Source organism: Solanum pennellii, chromosome 6 (assembly GCF_001406875.1).
Source record: "Solanum pennellii chromosome 6, SPENNV200".
NCBI lineage: Eukaryota > Viridiplantae > Streptophyta > Magnoliopsida > Solanales > Solanaceae > Solanum > Solanum pennellii.
The window spans coordinates 55780143-55799721 of record NC_028642.1 but is presented as its reverse complement, the minus strand read 5'-3'; the positions used below and the strand labels follow the sequence as shown (position 1 = coordinate 55799721).

The 19579-nt window shown below is 34.7% G+C and overlaps 4 protein-coding genes across 10 annotated transcripts; all 4 read left to right on the top strand.

The window, feature by feature from the left end:
- Nucleotides 1-206: 206 nt before the first annotated feature.
- On the top strand, nt 207-5143 carry LOC107023832 (COP9 signalosome complex subunit 5a-like). Of its 2 annotated transcripts, none has more exons than XR_003578996.1 (7): nt 207-229; nt 318-774; nt 1386-1681; nt 1790-1937; nt 2059-2141; nt 4591-4668; nt 4787-5143. XR_003578996.1 is itself a non-coding variant. In XM_015224646.2 (7 exons), exons 1-7 carry the CDS (start codon nt 222-224, stop codon nt 4874-4876), a joined length of 1146 nt encoding a protein of 381 aa, XP_015080132.2. In that variant the 5' UTR covers nt 207-221; the 3' UTR covers nt 4877-5143. The 2 variants fall into 2 exon arrangements, 1 of the variants encoding a protein (XP_015080132.2); XM_015224646.2 differs by having other exon boundaries at nt 1400-1681.
- A 606-nt stretch (nt 5144-5749) lies between these two features.
- LOC107022700 lies at nt 5750-10785 on the top strand. 2 transcript variants are annotated; one of them, XM_027917395.1, is made up of 11 exons: nt 5750-6073; nt 7392-7505; nt 7780-7910; nt 8105-8307; nt 8708-8989; nt 9112-9170; nt 9337-9373; nt 9491-9562; nt 9661-9811; nt 9906-10040; nt 10141-10785. In XM_027917395.1, exons 2-11 carry the CDS (start codon nt 7400-7402, stop codon nt 10558-10560), a joined length of 1596 nt encoding a protein of 531 aa, XP_027773196.1. In that variant the 5' UTR covers nt 5750-6073; nt 7392-7399; the 3' UTR covers nt 10561-10785. The 2 variants fall into 2 exon arrangements, with proteins under 2 accessions (XP_027773196.1, XP_015078782.1); XM_015223296.2 differs by having other exon boundaries at nt 7381-7505.
- Nucleotides 10786-10994: 209 nt separating this feature from the next.
- Nucleotides 10995-16467, top strand: LOC107021543. 4 transcript variants are annotated; one of them, XM_027917396.1, is made up of 12 exons: nt 10996-11296; nt 12133-12323; nt 12416-12476; nt 12621-12669; nt 13323-13377; nt 13463-13550; nt 14308-14426; nt 14812-14869; nt 14947-15074; nt 15636-15729; nt 15923-16077; nt 16252-16467. In XM_027917396.1, exons 1-12 carry the CDS (start codon nt 11095-11097, stop codon nt 16309-16311), a joined length of 1260 nt encoding a protein of 419 aa, XP_027773197.1. In that variant the 5' UTR covers nt 10996-11094; the 3' UTR covers nt 16312-16467. The 4 variants fall into 4 exon arrangements, with proteins under 4 accessions (XP_027773198.1, XP_027773197.1, XP_027773199.1 ...); XM_027917397.1 differs by lacking the exon at nt 12416-12476 and having other exon boundaries at nt 10995-11296; nt 13334-13377; XM_027917398.1 differs by lacking the exon at nt 16252-16467 and having other exon boundaries at nt 15960-16077.
- Nucleotides 16468-16979: 512 nt separating this feature from the next.
- Nucleotides 16980-19200, top strand: LOC107021126 (ribosomal RNA processing protein 36 homolog). 2 transcript variants are annotated; one of them, XM_015221726.2, is made up of 2 exons: nt 16980-17117; nt 18126-19200. In XM_015221726.2, exon 2 carries the CDS (start codon nt 18171-18173, stop codon nt 18909-18911), a length of 741 nt encoding a protein of 246 aa, XP_015077212.1. In that variant the 5' UTR covers nt 16980-17117; nt 18126-18170; the 3' UTR covers nt 18912-19200. The 2 variants fall into 2 exon arrangements, with proteins under 2 accessions (XP_015077212.1, XP_015077213.1); XM_015221727.2 differs by having other exon boundaries at nt 17111-17239.
- The last annotated feature ends 379 nt before the right edge of the window (nt 19201-19579 follow it).

The following is a 19579-nucleotide window of genomic DNA, read 5'->3' as shown; positions in this document are numbered from 1 at the left end:
GATATTTTAAATTTAATATATATTTTTCTAATTTTCAATTGGTTTGAATTTGAAAAGATATTTAGAGCAAACTTCGATCAATTTTTTTTCTTCATAGACCTACCCTCGTTAGGATACAAATATATACAAACTAATATTTGTACATAATTTGCAGGTTACAAAGAGGTTAAATGTGTAATTTACTTTGAAAATATAAGGAATATTATTTAAGATTAAATCCTATGATAAGGTCTGATTTAATCTTTTCTTAATTCAAGTAAATTTGTTCTAATTAACCTTGGTCGATTTTTAACTTATAAATTCAGATTGTAGCGCAGTGCTCTGCAATTGCCCCTTCTCTCTGAAGTTACAATGGACGCTCTGAATTCTTACGCATCGTCGGCGGCGATGGCGCAGCAAACCTGGGAGTTAGAGAACAACATCGTAACAATCGACGCGCCGTCGGGGTCGAAACCGGAAAACTCCGCGTCGGACGCTATATTCCACTACGACGATGCGGCACAGACGAAGTTTCAGCGGGAGAAGCCGTGGGCGAGTGACCCTCACTACTTCAAGCGTGTGAAGATCTCTGCTCTTGCTCTTCTCAAGATGGTTGTTCACGCGCGTTCCGGAGGTACAATTGAGGTCATGGGACTCATGCAGGGTAAGACTGACGGCGATGCCATCATTGTAATGGACGCTTTTGCCCTCCCCGTTGAAGGCACTGAAACTAGGGTTAATGCTCAAGCTGATGCGTATGAATATATGGTCGAATATTCACAGACCAACAAGCAGGTTAGTGCGTTTATAAAAAAAGATCAATTTTTTATGAGTATCTAGTATACTGTGAGCTTTAGAATAAACCTAGTCAATTTTGAATGAATTTGTTGGATTTATTGAATATTGCAATCAAACTGGTTCAGATGGAGCACAACTGTAGGTTGATATGGTAAATGCCTTGGGTTTTAGAATTACTCCCTAAGTATTAGAATGTTACCGGTTCAAATGGAAACTAACTGAATTGTGAAGTTCGTATAGCAGATCCCATTTAGCTTGAGATTGAGGTTTTGTTCTCATTCGCGTGACGGTCCAATTTGCTTTGACTAGTTTGCCTAGCAGTCTGCTCTAGCTTACTTGACCATAGGGACTTGCAACTATTGTTGTAACTTTTTTGATTGACATATATGAAGAGGACAATAATATAAAACTTATTATCCTTGATTGTAGACGAACCCCATTATGATATTTCATTCTGCTGGCTTGAATTTGTGATGTTTTTTCAGTGAAGAAGAGAATATTACCTAGTTTGATCCCGAAACCTAATGACCATGTCATATTTTTGTGTTCGGTTCCTGAATTGGAGTGTGCTTGTTACTGCAGTTTGTTCTGACCATTCTCTTACTCAGACTTTTTGGTATAGGCTGGTCGTTTGGAAAATGTGGTTGGGTGGTACCATTCCCATCCTGGTTATGGATGCTGGCTCTCTGGCATTGATGTATCTACGCAAATGCTCAACCAGCAATATCAGGAACCCTTTCTTGCAGTTGTTATTGATCCAACAAGAACTGTTTCTGCTGGAAAAGTTGAGATTGGTGCATTTCGAACATATCCTGAAGGATATAAACCTCCAGATGACCCCATCTCGGAGTACCAGACCATTCCTTTGAACAAAATCGAAGACTTTGGAGTACATTGCAAGCAGGTCTCCTCTTTGGCATGAGCGCATGCACTCACACACATATTAAAATCTAGGTCTTCAACTCTGCTTCACTCTGACTGTTAGCTCACCAGCTTTTCTCTCGATTTGCAGTATTATTCATTGGATATTACATATTTTAAGTCTTCTCTCGATTGCCATCTCTTGGACCTACTATGGAACAAGTATTGGGTGAACACACTTTCATCATCTCCTTTGCTTGGAAATGGAGACTATGTTGCTGGACAGATATCTGATCTTGGTAATATCATTATTGCCTACATTTTGCACTTTCTTTTATCATCATAATGATTTGATTCCTGCATATGAGTTTACATGATATTGTAACACCTCAAATTAGTTGATCCCATTAAATCATGCAGCTGAAAAGTTGGAGCATGCTGAAAATCAGCTGTCCAATTCACGTTATGCATCCTTAATGGCACCCCCTCAAAGGAAGAAGGAGGTATTTTCTTTTACATGTTTTTCTTTTGGCCTGGATAATTCTTACTCTAACTTACAAGTCTATCTCTTTCTTTGTTTTTGAGAATATTAGTCTGGCATAAAAAAGGAATATCAGTTTGCCAGTTCTTTAGTCTTTTGGATTTGTTGAAGCCATTTATCTTTGTATCTTTTTGGCATGTGGTTCCTATTTCGACATTATCAACCCAGGTAATATTTTGTGCTTACAGAGTGACTACTGTTGGAACTTTGTAGCTTATAGCATACTCAGCCTCTTGATCATATTTTTCTGGGCCATGAAACTGCTTAAAATTAAAGTGTGCATGGATGTGCAAAGAGTACTAAATATAAATCTGCCTCCAATTCACCAATTACATTTTCATTCCTTTTTTTTTTTAAATGATGAGAGTTGCTAAAATTTAAGTAATGGAACACCTAATGCGTGCTTATAAAGATCAACTAGAAGAAAGTAATGCAATACCAGAAGAAAAAGGGATACATTCTGTATTCAAATGCGGAAATATGGTCTGTCGATCGGTTATGGATTAGGTTATTGCAACTCTTAGTAACAGCGTGTACGTGGAAGTTTAACTCTCAAGAAAGGGAGAAATGGCCAAGACAGTATGAGTGAAGAGTTCTCTTACTACTTTAAACAGAGATATCAAAGTAAGGTATAGTGGACTTGAAGAGTTCTCTTACTACTTTAAACAGAAGATATCAAAGTAAGGTATAGTGGACATCGGAGAAGTTTCCTTCTCATTATCTCATGTGAATGTGTTAGAGTATCACCCCAAATAGAAAACTAGTCCATCATGATAATGTGCCAATATGATCCTATCTTTACCTGTGAATATTTTGGTCCTCTATTGTAGTGGACCTGTGGAATAAAGACGTTTGTTACTTCTGTGGTTAAGAGTGGCTAATAATCACTTGCCAAATATTGGATCTGTGAAGCAGAACTAGGTGGAAAAGGTGAGCTGCATCATTATTGAATTTCTCTGTTTATTACGAACAGGTGTCTGTATTTTCATTCTCACATTAGGGATTTGAGGTTTGTTTGGGGGTGGGGGGTGGGGAGCAGACTCATAGAAGTGATGAGAAACCGGTGAAAGGCAAATGAGTGGAAAACAAAAGCTATAGCATTATATTAGCAAGCAACTTACCTAGCGAAATTTGAGGATAAGCTTTGTGATTGCAATTAGGTATATAAGGCATAATACTAACCTAGTGAAATTTGAGGATAAGCTTTACGATTAGAATTTGGTATATCAGTCTCTGCCTTGGGCAGTGATTTCAATCTATCTTAATGTTCTCTCTATTTTCCTTTGCACATGCGATATTTGTACCGTGGAAAGTGGATCCTGAAAGCATTGAACCAACCATTTTCCTCAACTTCCAAAGTCTATTTTAGTTTGCACGTAACCATTTTTTGTCCAAAATTAGCTGGGAAGTTACAGAATAGAGGATAAAATATGACTAGGCAACAACGTATTGTCTGGTAGTTTATCATCACTATTACTGTTCTCTCTATGACTGTTACATGCACTTGTAGAAAGGGATGAGCTTGATAGAGGTACCGGGGCTGATACAATTCTAAAGACAAAATTGAGAATAACAAGAAGAAAGTAAAAGAAACAAAATAAGATAGAAGGGTAGACACAAGAAATGAATCAAAGACAACCAATTCAATATAGAAATGACCTCCTTTGAATATCCTATCAGACACCTAACCAATTAGAAAGAACTTTAGGGAACTAGAATATTCCCAAGAAATCCTTCTTTCTAATCTTAAACACAACCAAAAGCTTAAAGCAAACACTCAAATCTCTAAGGAGTAATAGTCTTTATGTTTGATAATAATCTACCTTTCAAGATAATAAGTACTACTTTTACTAAATAGAAAAAGGAAGATACTTGCTATTACAATTTTACCCTTAGTGAAGGGCCTTGTTTGATTGTCTTCCTTTGGGATGAAGTCCCTAAAATTCATAAAGTAGCATGACCAACTTGTTCTTTCTCCTTTCTTTCATCATCCCGAGCTACCATAAATACATGGAATGATGGCGTCCTCGGGAATCGGGACGGCTCCATACTGCACTCAGGGGTGGAGACTTTCACTTTCTTGTAATGCAATACCCTTTTCAAGTATGTATTGTGAAGCAATCAGTAATTTGCTGCAGTAGGTGGGGATGTGCCATATTATTTCACTTCATGCATCTTACTATTTGTTTTTGTGCTATTGAGCTTGGTTATGTGGTAGTTACACAGCCTTGGCCTAAAACTTCAGGCTGTGCATCGAGTGCTATCAGACTCTGACTTCATTTTTCAGTAGTCTTTTGACTTCTTTTTTACCTTTCTACTTATGCATGCTTCATTAAATTGCAAAATGCAACATGCATCATGAAACTTAGGTTGCATAGTGATACTAAATGTGTTGGTCCTCTGAGTTGCAGGAAGAATCTCAGCTTGCTAAGATTACACGTGATAGTGCTAAGATTACTGTCGAACAAGTTCATGGCTTAATGTCGCAGGTATATGTTGTTCTGTTCTTATTTTAGTCACACATCATTCATCTAGCTCTAATTCTCTGAACATTTCCATTGCTGGATAGGAATGTCTCGACACTAAGTATTTATCCTTGGTTTGCAGGTTATTAAAGACATTCTTTTCAATAGTGTTGGTAAGTCAAGCAAGTCACAGACGGAATCCTCAGGTCCCGAGCCCATGATCGAAAGCTGAGAAGTTCATATTACTATCAAATTGGATGTAGACCAACTTGGTGCAATTTCTAGGTTTCCTTTTGCAGTTGACTATATACATCTTTGACTCTATTTATGTAGCTTACAATGAAGTGATAGTTTACGGTGATTGGCTCTCTTAGATATCATGACTTTTGCTGTTCAATGGGTTATGGAAGATTTTGTCAAGTCTTTCACAAGTTCTTTTCCTTTTGTTAATTATAAGTTCAGTTAATCGACATGTTTGGTTTGGTGCTTCCAAGGAAAACCGGCTCTAAGTGAAATGTTGGTCCAAGTTTATGAACCATCACCGTCGTTTGGTCGGAACAAAGTTATTCTATGATAATTGATCCTGAGATTAAGTTATTCTACCTGAGATAAGTTATTCTATCGCTACTATACGTTGTATCTCACACCATAGTTATTCACTTTTTCTATTCATCACACTTCACAACTATTGAGTAAATATTCTCTCATTTCTATATATGCGTTCTGGATTTCACTTAAATTTTCTATACTTGTTAATCAAAGTCTATCATTTCTATGAAAACATTATTAATTAAGGGGTAAAATGAGAACACAATGCATTTAATTGTATCTTTACTTCTTATATATTATAATAACAATTTTGAACCATCTATTTTTTTAATAATAAAATGACAAGTATATAAAAGAGAGAGTAGTAAATTAGGCACTTCCTTTTTCTTCACTTCATATATATAAAACTATGTGCACGGCAAAACCAAAGAAACTTGAAGAAAACATTTATCCAAGTTTAATACGCTAAGTTAATTTTTATTATGTTATCATTTCATATTTCCTATATAAAATCCCGTATAAGTAATTTTTTTTGTATGATAATTAAGTAGTTATTTCGTAAACCTTTTCATAATTTTCTATAAAGGTGACTTAAACTAAGTTGAGAATTCCAAAATTTTATATATTGCTTGTATACATAGTACACAAAAAGGGGTTGAAAAATTAGAGAGGCTGCTGTATGCATTGTATACAATATTAACATTGAAAAAAACCATTTGGTTAACTGACCTTTCCTCTTCATGAATGTGAAATTGAACTTTTCTTTTTCTCATAAAGCTCTTTATAAATAGCTTGAATTTTTGGGTACCTCAATAAATTTAATATGATTTATGAGTTTGTATATAAGAAGAAAGACTTGAACAAACTGCACAACTATCTGGTAAGAATTCTTTAATTTGTGTTTGTTTCCATGTATTTCTTGGACTCTATCCGTCTCAAATTATCTGTTGTGTTTCTCTTTTACATTTTCTTTGAAAAATAAAGTCAATCGATAGATCATTATTATTTTATTGACTATTTTTATCTTCTCTCTTTTTGGAATACTATTTTATCCTCATGTTTTAAGATATATAATCTTTCTTCGTTAACTATTTACTCTGTTTACGTGCTTGTAGTTCTAGAACAATTATTATCAAGTATAAAATAAAAAAATAATTAATTTTTTTTATAAACTTTTAAAATGATAAATAATTTGAGCCTGAGGAAGTACTTAACAAACAAAAGAATAGACTTGTTCCATGCACGCTCCCAAGACATATAGAAAAGAAGTTTCGGATTTAGGTCTTCTACATGGAGTCGTCTTTGTTAGAGAATGTTTTAATCTCTAATGTGAAACTTTTCGGTGTGAATTCAAATTTAATCGAACTCCAATATAAATATCACATACGAAAATAAACTTTCCAATCGTTAGTATTTAGGAAGTCATTGTACAATTAGAATACATAATTAAAGTTCAATTTTTAGATTTATCTTTTGGTACGTAATATCTTGATTTTTCATTCTGTATAATAAAAAAAATGAATTTCTTTTTTATATATAATAATAGTGAAGATTTTTCTTCCATGATGTTTTTGTAGTACTAATTACGTAAAAAGCAATTTGATTAGGAAACAAACTTTTAATTCGATAATATTCTTTCATGAAAAAGAAAAAATAAACTTTGTCTTGGTCGGTGGAGCTTTTAAAAAGTTAGCTGGACTTAAAAACATAAACACTACAAAAAAAGAGTTAATATAGGAGAAGGATATTTAATAGAATTTATTTAGTTATTTCAGTATTTATAATGCATAAGGATTAAAATTATATTATCTTTTAATAAATGATATTGTTCCTTACTTTCACATAATAATCTACTTTTTTTTTTTGTCTTCGTTTACAAAAGCTTTAATTTTTTGTCCACATTCACCTCTATACGTTCGACAAGGTAGATTAATGTACTTTTTTATCAGTATTCGACAAAATTTAATAATTTTGATAATTCAGTAACAATATAACAATATCTTTGTTAAGAACTCATAAATTAAAATTTCTGGCTCCGCCTTTACTGTTATGTTACTATTGTTGTCATTATTTGTAATTATAGGTAATAATTTTTTTTGAATAAAACTAGCTTATTTTTAACTCTGTCTTGATACGAAGTTCAAGAAAATATAGTACTAATTATTAAGATGTTCTTTAATCTTATAGTTACTTGACAGGTTAGAAGATGGAGTTTATGCATGGGAGGAAAGTGGTTATAATCTTGCTATTATTTGCCCTACTCTTTATCTTTCACTTCACTAATCTTGAAGGATTATCAACCAATCCACCAGGTAACAATTTTTTTTTTATATTAATTTTTTTTCGTGTGTTGGGTTTCTCGTTTTGGTTTGTATGACTAGAAATAACGTTTACTAGTCACTTTTGAGTTTTTGTTTTTGGAAAATTGTCTTATACAGTTTTGTCAATTGTATCGACTCCAGCATTGTAGTAATAATGCAATACATTTATAATATATTTAAAACTAGCTATCCTATTAAGCTTATTGCTAAGAAATATTGTTTTTAATATTAATTAATGTGATAAATTGACTTGTTGATTATGCAGAAAGAAGATTAGTTGAGTTAGATTATGCTTCAGAAGCCACGCAATCAGATGATACAGTGAGAATAAATCCTTTGAACAATTTCAAGAAATACAAAGGAGGATTTGACATTACAAATAAACACTATTGGAGTGTGAGTTTGCATATATTATCCTAACGTGTTTAAGTTATATACATCGTCAGTATTAGAAATTTTTTATAACATCATGGAACTTCATTACAAATCGATGACTTAACTATAAATATCCTTTGTGTGACCTGATACGAGTTAATAGGATTAAAAAATAACATCTAACATGAAATTTCAAATTTTTTTTGCTTGTGCAGTCCACAATTTTTACAGGTATATATGGCTATGTGATTGCAGTGATATGGCTGTTGTGTGGCTTAGGATATGGAGTATTTCTTGTAGCCTCTACCTGCTGCTGCTCTAAAAGGAAAAACAAAGAGTTTAAGAAGAAATCAACTTGTTATAAACAATGTTATCTCTGGCTGACCTTCTCAGCTATTTTCTTGACAATTTTAGCTATGTAAGTTGCTTCATTCTTCACTTAAATACCCCCACCCCACCCCACCACCCACTCGTTGTGGTGGGATGGTAAGTATTCCTCTATATTACCAAATATCTTAGGGTTCGAGCTCTGAGAGTGGTAAGGAGGTCTTTTTTGAGTCGTAGCAGAAACTGTTTTTGAGAAGTTGAAAGCTTTTTTCTGATAAGTACTTTTAGAACCTTAATCAAGCACGAATTCGCTACTCTAATATTGACAAAAATGTTTAAATTAGTCAAACATTTTTTTCGAAAAGCAAAATAAGCAGATTTCGCAAGTTTGACTAAACAGACTACCAAAGAATAATATATATGCTCTGCATCCTTGGTTTCATTTATAGTGGAAGGGTTACAAAATTGAGATACTTTCACTGTTATTGCAGAACAGCTACAGGCCTGGCATTAGGAGGGAATGCAAAACTTCGTTCGAGAACAAATACAGTTGTGGATATTGTCGTTGATACAGCAGAGGGGGCATCGGAGACTATATACACTACTACTGGAGCCCTGAGAGCGATGTACACTGACTTAGCACATACTGATATACGTCATGAGGCTGCTCGTTTCCTCATTCCCACCTCTAGAAGTCTTGACAGACAGGCTGCTGATATACATAGGGAAGCCACCGAAAATAGGCGTTTAATCATGAAAGGCCTTGACATATTGTAAGTCTTCATCCTCAAGTAGATGCAAATCCAGGATCTAGAGTTAGTGTGTGCTTTCGAGTCCATACATTTTCTGTTGCTAGAAAAAAAAAACTGACATGCATGCTACTTTTTGTTGGCAGGTATATAGTAACTACATTGATCATTTCACTCAACTTGGTTGCTGTAATTGCCCTAACAGGTGACTACTAAATCGAACTCGACTTTTCCTGTTGTTCGATATTATTTCAAAAGAATCTTGAAATTGCCCTAACAGGTGACAAAAACTTATCCGCATTTGGTATTTTTGAGTAGGGCTGTCGTTAAATATCTAATTCTGACTAAAGCTGCAATCTTTTTCATTGCAGTATTTGGAATCCTCAAATTCAGAAGAACTCTTCGCCTGTAAGTATATCACTTTAGCCTACTGTTTAGATATAGTATACCTGACATACACTTTCCAAGTTCTTGGCAATACTCCGATAGTTTCTAATGTTTGAAACATTTTTCTCATCCATGCAGGCTGATTGCAGTGTGTTGGATCTTTACAATTCTGTGCTGGTTATTTTTCGGGATTTGTTTCTTTCTAGACAAGTAAGTATGAAAACGATTTCCGATAACTTCTCAAGTTTTGTGTTTCATCTAAAAAACTCTACGGGTACTGATGATCATATTCCATCTGTTTATTGTAGCTTTGCTGGAGACGCATGCACAGCTCTAGAAAGTTTCGAGATAAATCCCTATAACAATAGCTTGAGTTCGATCCTCCCTTGTAATGAATTACTCACTGCAGAATCAATCCTACATGAAGTCAGTGAAGGGATTCATCGAGTAGTGAACAGGGTAAAATTTAGTATCACAGCAAAATAAGTAATACTACTGGTATTTAGAGCAATAAGTTTTTGTTTACTAGTCTTGATAACATGGAAATTTGCAGGTAAATCGAGAACTAGCTACAAATTATGGAAATGTTGCACAAATCTGCAATCCATTCTCCGGTCCACCTGACTATAACTACGAGCCTGATGAGAACTGTCCATCTAGCGCAATCAGGATAGGAGACCTCCCTCGGGTATATATAACTCAAAGGCTATAATTCACAGTTTCCTTCACACAAAGTTACTGTTCTTAATTACATTTGATTTGACGGAATTTTCTCTTCTTGTATGAAGATAATCAAGATGTTGACTTGCACGAATGAAAACTGTATTGGTGGAGTCTTGATTCCGCTTAGGGACTACAATAACATCGAGGCATATACAACTGCTCTCAAAAGGATACTGGATGTGTACCCTGGAATGGAAAGCCTAGCAGAATGCGACACAGTGTATGATTCGTTCTCTGATATCCTTGACTACCACTGCAAACCATTAAAGAAAAACGCGCATATGACATGGGGAGGACTTGTTTTCCTGTCAACAGTGATGGTCGCATTAGTCCTCATGTGGACATTTGAAGCACACCATGAGCAGAATCATCATCACAACTTTGATAGTTCTATCAAGCCTCATTCTCCTGCAACAGTAGATATGATAGAATTAGGCAAAATTAAAGAAGCTGAGGTTGATACTAATCCTAGATCAATAACCTAAAATGACATCTGATTAGGTGTTAGCTTAGAGAATCATACATATTTAACAGATTGTAGGGATTAGAAAAGTATATATAGGAGATCAAAGGGATCTCTAACATAGCAATGTAGGAGATTTTTTATTGTTAACAAAGCTAAAACAAGCCAGTTTATTGGGACAAACCCTTAATGGCATGTATGAAATTCAAACAAAGAAGAAATGCATCTATTTCTCAAATTTTTTTCACCTCGGAATCTTACTAGCCCAATTGATTTTTGTAAAATGAATTTTCAACCTGATGGTTTGATTATCCACATTAAAATCGTAATAATTTTTTAAGGGTTCGGTTTGAATTAACTTTTGACTTATAACTTATAAGCAAAAAGTCACAAGTTAGAAATTTTAACCTATGACTTTGGGCTTTAAATAAGTTTAACTTTACAGAAACACTTCAAAATTGCTTAAAAGTAACACCGATCCAATCATGAAAAAAAAAAGAAAAGAGAGAGTCACAGGAACATATGAACGCAGGGGGAATTGAGTCAATAAAGATCCATGTCGATGAAAATGGAATCTCAGCCAGCATCTCCGGGATTCGGAGCGTCACTGCAACTGAAGGACTGCATAGAAGAGCTGCTGAGATTCACACTTGTTTCCTCCATTGACGGCACTTTTGAAATTGACTTAGATCTCTCTAAAGACTACTGCTCCACCCTCTTACAAGAAGATCCCTCCGACTCTTTTCCCAATTGTACTGGTAACTCTTACTTCTCGCCCTCTTTTGCGGTATCAACTATTTGGAGCAACTGAACTAAAAGTAGCCCATTTGCTATGCAACTTTTCGTATTTTTTGTAAAACAAGCACTTGATCCTTAATACGAAGTGAGGTTTGACGAGAATAGAGTGTACAGAGGCCTTACCCTACCTCGAGCAAGTATTTTCACTAAAAGGTTCAAATTACGAAGAAGTAAATATATAAAGAAAATTGAATGGTTCAACATCTGTTATAGATATATATACATAAAACATAATTTTAACTATGTGTAAATAATGTAATTTTCTGCCCCTGCCTACCTAGAGGTAAAGAGATGTTTTTGATAGGTACATGGCTCAAGGAAGTTCTTGATCCTTAACATTTGATTAATTCATTGTGATTAACCTTGCCATTAAAAGATTAATGGCATACAATGGAAGTATAAAGCAAATGTATAATTTACACTTTCTTTTTGTATTTTTTGGGCTAAATGTTGCCATGACTTAAGGAGTTGGTTTAGCTTAGTCATGAAAACTTTACACCAAACATAAAAAGAGTCCTCCAAGTTTTTAGTTCAAACACGAATAACTAGTTTAATCCCAAATAGTTGGTATTGTCTATACGGATCTTTTGCTTTTATATAGAAAGAAGGGCTGTTACTCCCTTCCCTGGAACAGGGATTTGGAGAGTAGGTGCTGATTAATCCAATGAGAATTGTCTATCTTTTCTTTGTAAAAGATTAAAGATTCTCATTTGTACTACTTATTCCAGATTTTGGATACTTGACCCTCTATCAAGTTTGATAATTTTCTTTATCTTGTGCTTCCTGTATATGGCAGGTCCTTCTGAAGGAGTTCCGTTATATCCTTTATACAAGCGCCTTGCAGCATCCTTATTTGAAGCTTTTTCTTCTGAAGCCTTGCCAAGGACAGAAAACAAACTTGCTGTAATGCAAGAAACTAGTTCTTTGAAACAAAAGGAAGAAGAGTGGGCTAGTTTGATTAGGGAAAAAGGTTCTCATTTGCTCAATGTAAGTTAAACATGTTATAGTGTTTCTTCCTTTTGATTCAGTTTCACATACATCAACCCGAAGTAATATATATTGGGTGTTGCTAACTACAGGTGCTAAAATCTGTGGACTTTGAACTCCATGTTCAGGAGCCTTACTTCTCCCTGCTTAGGAGTATAAATATCTGGATATATTGCTTTCCCCTAGCAAAATTAATTTCCACCTTGTCATAGATTTATATTTCCTTTAGATTTTAATGCATTTTCACCTTTGCTGTCATAGTGGAATTCAATATTAAGTGTTCGAAATTATTTGCAGATGGACAGAAAACAGTTGAAGGAAGGTGTGCTGTTGGACACTACAATAAGTATGACTTCATAATGACTTGTATGCATTTTGCTTACTATATTGACTGCTTCTGCCGTCTCCTCATTAAACATGTTGTGCTTAATGCTAATTCTCAAGGTCTCTAATCAGTTAAGTTTGTGTGGCAGCCTTAATAAATCCACTCAATCAAGTCAAGTGCCAAAATACTATCCTTAGAATACCTTTTGGTTACTAAAACTGTAGTTGGTTAAAACTTGATTTTCTGTGTCGTATGATAATTTGGATGCCCTGAAGAGGATGCCCAAAGAGTCATGTATGGTTGTTTATATCAACCCTGATCAATGTTTCCATCACAAGAAGAATTCCCATCTCTAATGTTTTAGATCATGGGGACCTTCTTTATTAGTAGTTTTTGTTTAACGTGTTTGCTAGTATCTCACTTTATTTCTCTCATAACTTTTTGAGATTGTATTTCATGAAATAACCACTTTTAGTACAGTGCTGAAAAGTTAGTTCAGGTTTATCTTCAAATGTGTTGAAACCAAAACCCTCACGATTCAACTACAAGAAATATCCTTTCATTCTAAAAGGACTTGCTTAAAAATGGCAGGAAGCATCTTTGATACATTGATCATCTACAAGAATATTTTCTTCTCTTTTCCTCTCTCAGATGAAGTTATTTTTGGATGTTAGAATTGAATCAGGTGCTTTGATCCTCATCAACAAATGTTTAGTTCTTCAAGTTCAGGTGCATTCATCATGTACATTTATTTTCTTTTTATGTATCACTTTGGTACATCTTATAGTTAACTGAATAAAATGTCCATTTGCAGGAAGTCCGTCATTATCATTCATTTCGTGAGATGTTAGAAGCAGAGAGTCTTAAAGAAGTTCTTCCTGGAGTGGATACCACTGAAGAAGGTGGAAATTTCTTACTGTATGATAGAGAGGATGTTACTTCTCACTCCATACCTACCATGATTGTAGGGACTTTTTAATATGTTTGGAAGACCATTAACTTATGGATAGGCTTACAAATATCTTATGTTTGAATCTAAGAGTAGTATCTTCTGTAAGATCATCATTTATCTTATGGATATGTTAACAAATATCTTATGGTTGCTCATCCCTATCTTGAAAATCCCAGCTTCCGTTCTCAATCTTGTTATTCTTTTCACCTCACATCTAATGCTCATCATTTTAATGATGTGAAGAACACAAAACTTGAGAGTCCAAAAATAGAATTATTGTTAAATAACTACGGTAATTCCTAGTTTGGTTTCTTATTGAGCTATTTGCAATCATAATTAAAGCCAAGTTATAGTTGGTTTCTTGAAGGCTATCAGAGAAACTGTAATATAATTGGACCATTTGAGACCTTATCTGCTCTAAAATCTTGCAAGTGTAAAGCAATATGTTCAAGTGATAACTGATATGTGAGGTAAAATCCCTGATTTCTCTTGTTTTCTGTAAGTTGGTACTGCTTAGTAGATCCATTTTTATTTGTAAATATGGAGGAACTGAAGGTGAGGCTAATTGTATACTGGACTTTGTTGCTTTCTGCTAGTAACTAACTTTTCAATACTTGGTAATTAGTAAAATGAATAACCAATTTGTAATTTTTTATGACAAATGTTCCTTATATGCAAGCTAAGTTGTATAAACATGACAATTTCAGGTGTCCAAGTTTACCGGAAATTTTACTCAGAAGAGAAAGAAAGGTCAAATGGTGTTCTTGCTATCAGTGTTAAGAAGCTGGTTTCTCAGCCTTCCATCGATCTGAGTTCCATGCTATCCGTGAGTATGCTTTTAGCTCTACTTATCTTGACATTGAAGGTGTAAAATTTAGATCATGTCAAAATGACATAATGCTATCATTGAAGTTGTGTTCTCCTGTAAAGTTAGAAATGATTCTTTCAGATATTTTTGTCAAAAACTTGCTTCTTATTGACTCGCATGTCCCTACAACTGTATGTGCTTTGATATTGCATGAGATGCCCTAGGTATAGCTGCTTCGGGATCAAGCACAAATTTTAACTTCTATTATCGTTAACACACTTGTCCTCCTACAAGTGTATGTGCTTTAGTCGTGCATTAGTTTGCCCTTAGCATAGCTGCTTTGAGATCAAATCCAAATTTTAACGTCTGTGTTAAGACTACAAAGTTTCATATATTGTTTCAGGTGCATATAGAGATAGAAAGATGTTTGTCAAGTCCTAATTCAGAGTCTAATTTCGTTCNTTAGCATAGTTGCTTTGAGATCAAATCCAAATTTTAACGTCTGTGTTAAGACCTAATTCGGAGTGTAATTTCGTTGAGGAACTGAGCTATGCTGGTGTTCAGAGGCTTTTAGGATTCATATGTACAGCTGGAACAGTTTCTGAGGCACTTCCACCGCCAACATCTTCTCTAATCTCATCATTTCTGTTGCCACATAATCCAAATGTATGATATGACCTGATTGACTATGTTGGTTTTCTCCTTGTGAAATACTCTCGGACAAACTTCTACTTCGTTGTGAATAAGCTGTTTTTATAGTTATTATGATTATTGAAAGTAAAGGATTATTGAGATGACATTTTTTTAATAGAAGTAAATTGAGATGACAGTAAGATGAGAAAGAAGAGAGAACTGTATCGCGTTGCTTCTGAAGCTCCATCAACCTCTTTGCCACATTTCTTGGCTAATAGAAGCAAGCTCTTCCGCTTGCCTTGTTATACGTCAGTAGGACACCAAGAAGTTAGATAGAACTTCAAATGTCCACTTGATCGAAACAGGTGACAGGAGTTGGACTATTATACTGAAGCAGGTTCAGGCTCCTTACTAATGTCCATCCTATGTAAAGCAATACCATTTCTTCTCCATTCTGTTACTATTTGTCTTAACGAGAGGGGTAAGGTGGACAATGGATGACATGTTGAACTATTTAAAGTAGGAAAAGAAAAATCTTTGTGCAGGTTATTTTACATAAGAGAGCAATCCTAAGGTATCTAGTTTCTGCAACAGGCTAAAGGTTGTACATTGACTGATGGAGCGAGGGCATTGTCAAAGCACGTCAACAGGAGCATTGACAAATACTGGGGTAGTTTTTCTGGAAGTGGTTAGTTCCTCACTTCAGAGCTCTTCAACATAAACATCCTTGATTTGCATTTGAGGTTCTAATGCTTGAGTTGTGCCTGTTATTTTTCTTCTTTTACGAGTACATTGTTACTTCTGGAAAGCAATTCCTGTTATCACCTGCTGCATGATACCAACGATTCATGTGCTACTGTCTCGTGTTTTTCACTTTCCAGATTCTGATAAAAATAGGAATGCCCTGGATGTCATCAGGAACTTAATAACGTGTTCCTGCTGGATGAATATTCATATTGTTCCACCACATGGTGTTGTTTTTGAGATTAGAGTTGCTAATGGTTACGGTGCACGGTGGTCTAAAGATGGAAGTAAGGTACATATACTCTGTTTAGTGCTGAGCTGAGGTTCCTTTTCACCATTCATGAAAGTTTATATATCACATAACATAGTTCTTACAAGGTTTCTGATCACTTATCAATGAAAAGTAAGGTTTGTTTATTTCAAAAACTAGCTGGTGGAGACTAAGAAATTTCCATTGGATTTGCAGTTTATTGGTTTCCTTGAGCCCTATATGGAGGATGGCCATTCAAAGGGATGGAGGCACTGAATAGCAGAAGATACAATACGCGTTTGATCATAGAATTTTTTTAAAAAAAATAATCAGTTTATTTGAACCTTTGAATTATGTTGTAATTATATGTATCATTCCCTTCTGTTCTCATTTGTTATAACATTAGACATTTCACTAATGCTTAATTACCAATGGATTACCACCTAAATAAAGAAACATTTAACCCTCCACAAATAGTTCAAGATAAAGAAAAGAGGAATTATCTCAAATTTATAATAGCAAAAAAATTGTTTGTGTTACTTGACACGTAAAATTTGAGAAAACTTGGTAAGAATTAACATGTCTGCTGCCCCAAAAATCATGTAATTGAGACAGTTTTTTTTTGGTCGCTACTAAAAAAATATGTTCTCTTTTAATTTATTTTGACTTATATAGAAATTAAATCTCTTTATCATCTTATTCAAAGTCTAACACTAAAAAATACTTAAAACTATTTTGGCTAAAAAAATAAGTTAATTCAAACAGTCAACAGGTGTTTAATTTTCATATTATAACTCGATTAAATTAGAGTTCGTACCAAAAAAAGTATAACACTCTTTCTAATAAAGCGACTTCGTTGAGATATTATTATATTAGTTTAAGAAATTTCTATAATTATAAACTTATAAATTACAAATGATAATTTTATCGTTAAAATATGTGATTTTCGTTATTTGCTCTTTAACTTTTTTTTATTTTATTTTCTAGTGCTTTGGGCCGAGACAAGTTACAGGAAAATACCCTAATAACTCGAAAATACACGCTGAACGGAAGGTTCCCTATTGTTCCGCTGCAGCTTGAAGGTACCAAACAATTTCTAACTCTTTAATCCCTTTTGCCCATATATTCGATTATATACTTAGGTTTTGTTGCTAATTTGGGTGACTTCACTGTGAAATTCATGTATTTTTGTGTTTCAAACAAGGTAAAATTTATAGTTAGGTCAATTTCTATTTAATGAATTCTGTCATGTTTAGTCTGTTTATTGGCGAGAATTTCTCCTGTTATTTTTTTTTTAATAAAAAAAAATCAGCGATTGTATTGATGTAACTTCGTTTTTGTTGGATCTGTTTGTGCGACTTGCTTTCTTGTGAAAGCTTACCCAGTTTGGTTTTGCTCTGTACATATGTATGTAATTCTGTTAAATTGTTTGAATATCGTAATTCAATGTGCAAAGTAGGAATAAGGATAAGTTTGTCGAAAATGAATTGTTTTTTATTGCCTTTTGCTTTAACAGGTTATTTGTATTAGTGAACTTAGCAAGATGAGTGCTAGACCTTTCTAGGGTTAATGTATGTAGGCCTTTCTGAGTTGATGTATGTAGTAAAATAGAATGTCATGTTCGGGAAGACATATTGTGTTGCCTTTTTTCAATTTCTCTTTGAAAGATTGGAGCTTTGCCCCTTTTAAATGAGTACAAGCTGTTGAATTAATTGGCTGAAAGTCCGTGGGAGTAGGGGACGTGCTTAGTGAAACATGGAGATGTTACGTGCACATCCTCTACTAGTTACAAATGATCAAAATCTGGTGGTAGGCTTAGACCGGGGATTTGTGCTTGTTTGAGGTAGCAGGCTGCTTGATGGATAAGTCGAGCTGTCAAGATGTAATGTGAGTTTGACCTAGAACCTTTGTTGTCAATGAAGAAACCATTTGACTTAAATTGAGTGTTTACTTGCATTTTGGTCTTGCTCAGTCGGCATTGGCTTTTTTTTGTAAGCCGGCTAGTTAGTATTCTTCTGTTTTAACTATTGGGTTGTGTTATATGCTACTATTGTTGGGGTTCTTCCTTACTCCTGCCAATCTTTGTACAGCAAAGTTCTCAACTTCTTATACTCTAGTGAAATCAAATTGTTGAGATGAGGAAAGATAGGCCAGCTGTTGCAAGTTCAAGTAAAATAAGATTCGACGACTCTGATGAACATGAATCTTCATCTGAAGATGAGGAGGAGAAGGGGATTGAGGAGGAGCTTGCTGATGTGACCTTTGAAGAATTGCAGAGAGCGCGGTCTGATGGATCGGCTACAGTGTATAGGAAGCTTAATTCGGAAGGAAAAAGTAGCCGAGCTAACAAGAACAGGCCAATGGAGATGAGTAGCAAAAAACCAGTAAGCCGATTTAGGGAAATAATCCAAGTTCCTAAAAGGGCCACTCGTGACCCTCGCTTTGAGTCTTTAAATGGCCAGGTAGATGAAGAAGGGTTTAAAAAGAGATACAATTTCCTTTATGAGGATAATCTTCCAGCAGAAAAAGAGGATCTGAAGAAACAGATGAGGAAATCAAATGACCCAGAAGAGAGAAATGAACTGAAAAGTCGTGTTTCTTGGATTGACAAACAATTGAAATCGGCAGGAGTGAAGCACACTGAGAAAGAGATTCTGGCAGAGCACAAGAAGAAAGAGAGGGAAGCTGCTAAGCAAGGAAAACGACCTTATTATCTCAAAAAATCTGAAATTCAGAAACTCAAACTTATTGGGAAATACAAGTCACTCAAAGAAGCTGGCAAACTGGAATCATATATTGAGAAGAAAAGGCGCAAGAATGCTGCGAAAGACCACAGATTCTTGCCATATCGGCGCCCTGGTGAGCAAGAAAACTAGTGAAATGACATGTTTGTATGCTGTAGCAAATTTGTTTGCTTTGGTTCTCTCCTCACAAATATGTAGAGAGCTTGCTTTTTAACCATGACCATGTGCCTTTTCTTTTGTTATCGTTCAGCTGATTTCTATGAACTTATAGTGGCTATACTAGCTGTATTCAGAGCTTGACAGAGATGGTTGAATTATAGCATTCACCCATAACAATACAATCGAGCAGTCCATCCTTCAAGTGACTCATTTTGTCTATTGTTGAATAGATACTCTTTTATAGAAATAAGTTTGTCCATTATTAGTGAGGCTACATCCATTTCTTGTTAGTGCGGAAATCCATTAGACATATGTAGTGTGTTGAGAACAACTATGACGTCTAATATTAGGTGATTTCTTCACATATGTCCCAAGTCTTGATGGATAGAATTACCCAACATCTAGTGGGATTCCATCGAATTAGTCGAGGTGTGAATAAGCTGGCTTAAACCTCACCCCATTTTCACTTGGATAATCATTGCAGAAAAAAAAAAGTTATTCTGGTAGAAGTTAACCACTCATTGTTTTGATCATAAAGAAAATAATTTTGGTTTATTGAGATAGTGATAGTTTTGGAAAAGAAAATTATTTGATCTTATTGTAATACGTTTACTTAGGAAAACCCACAAGCTAAAACTTCA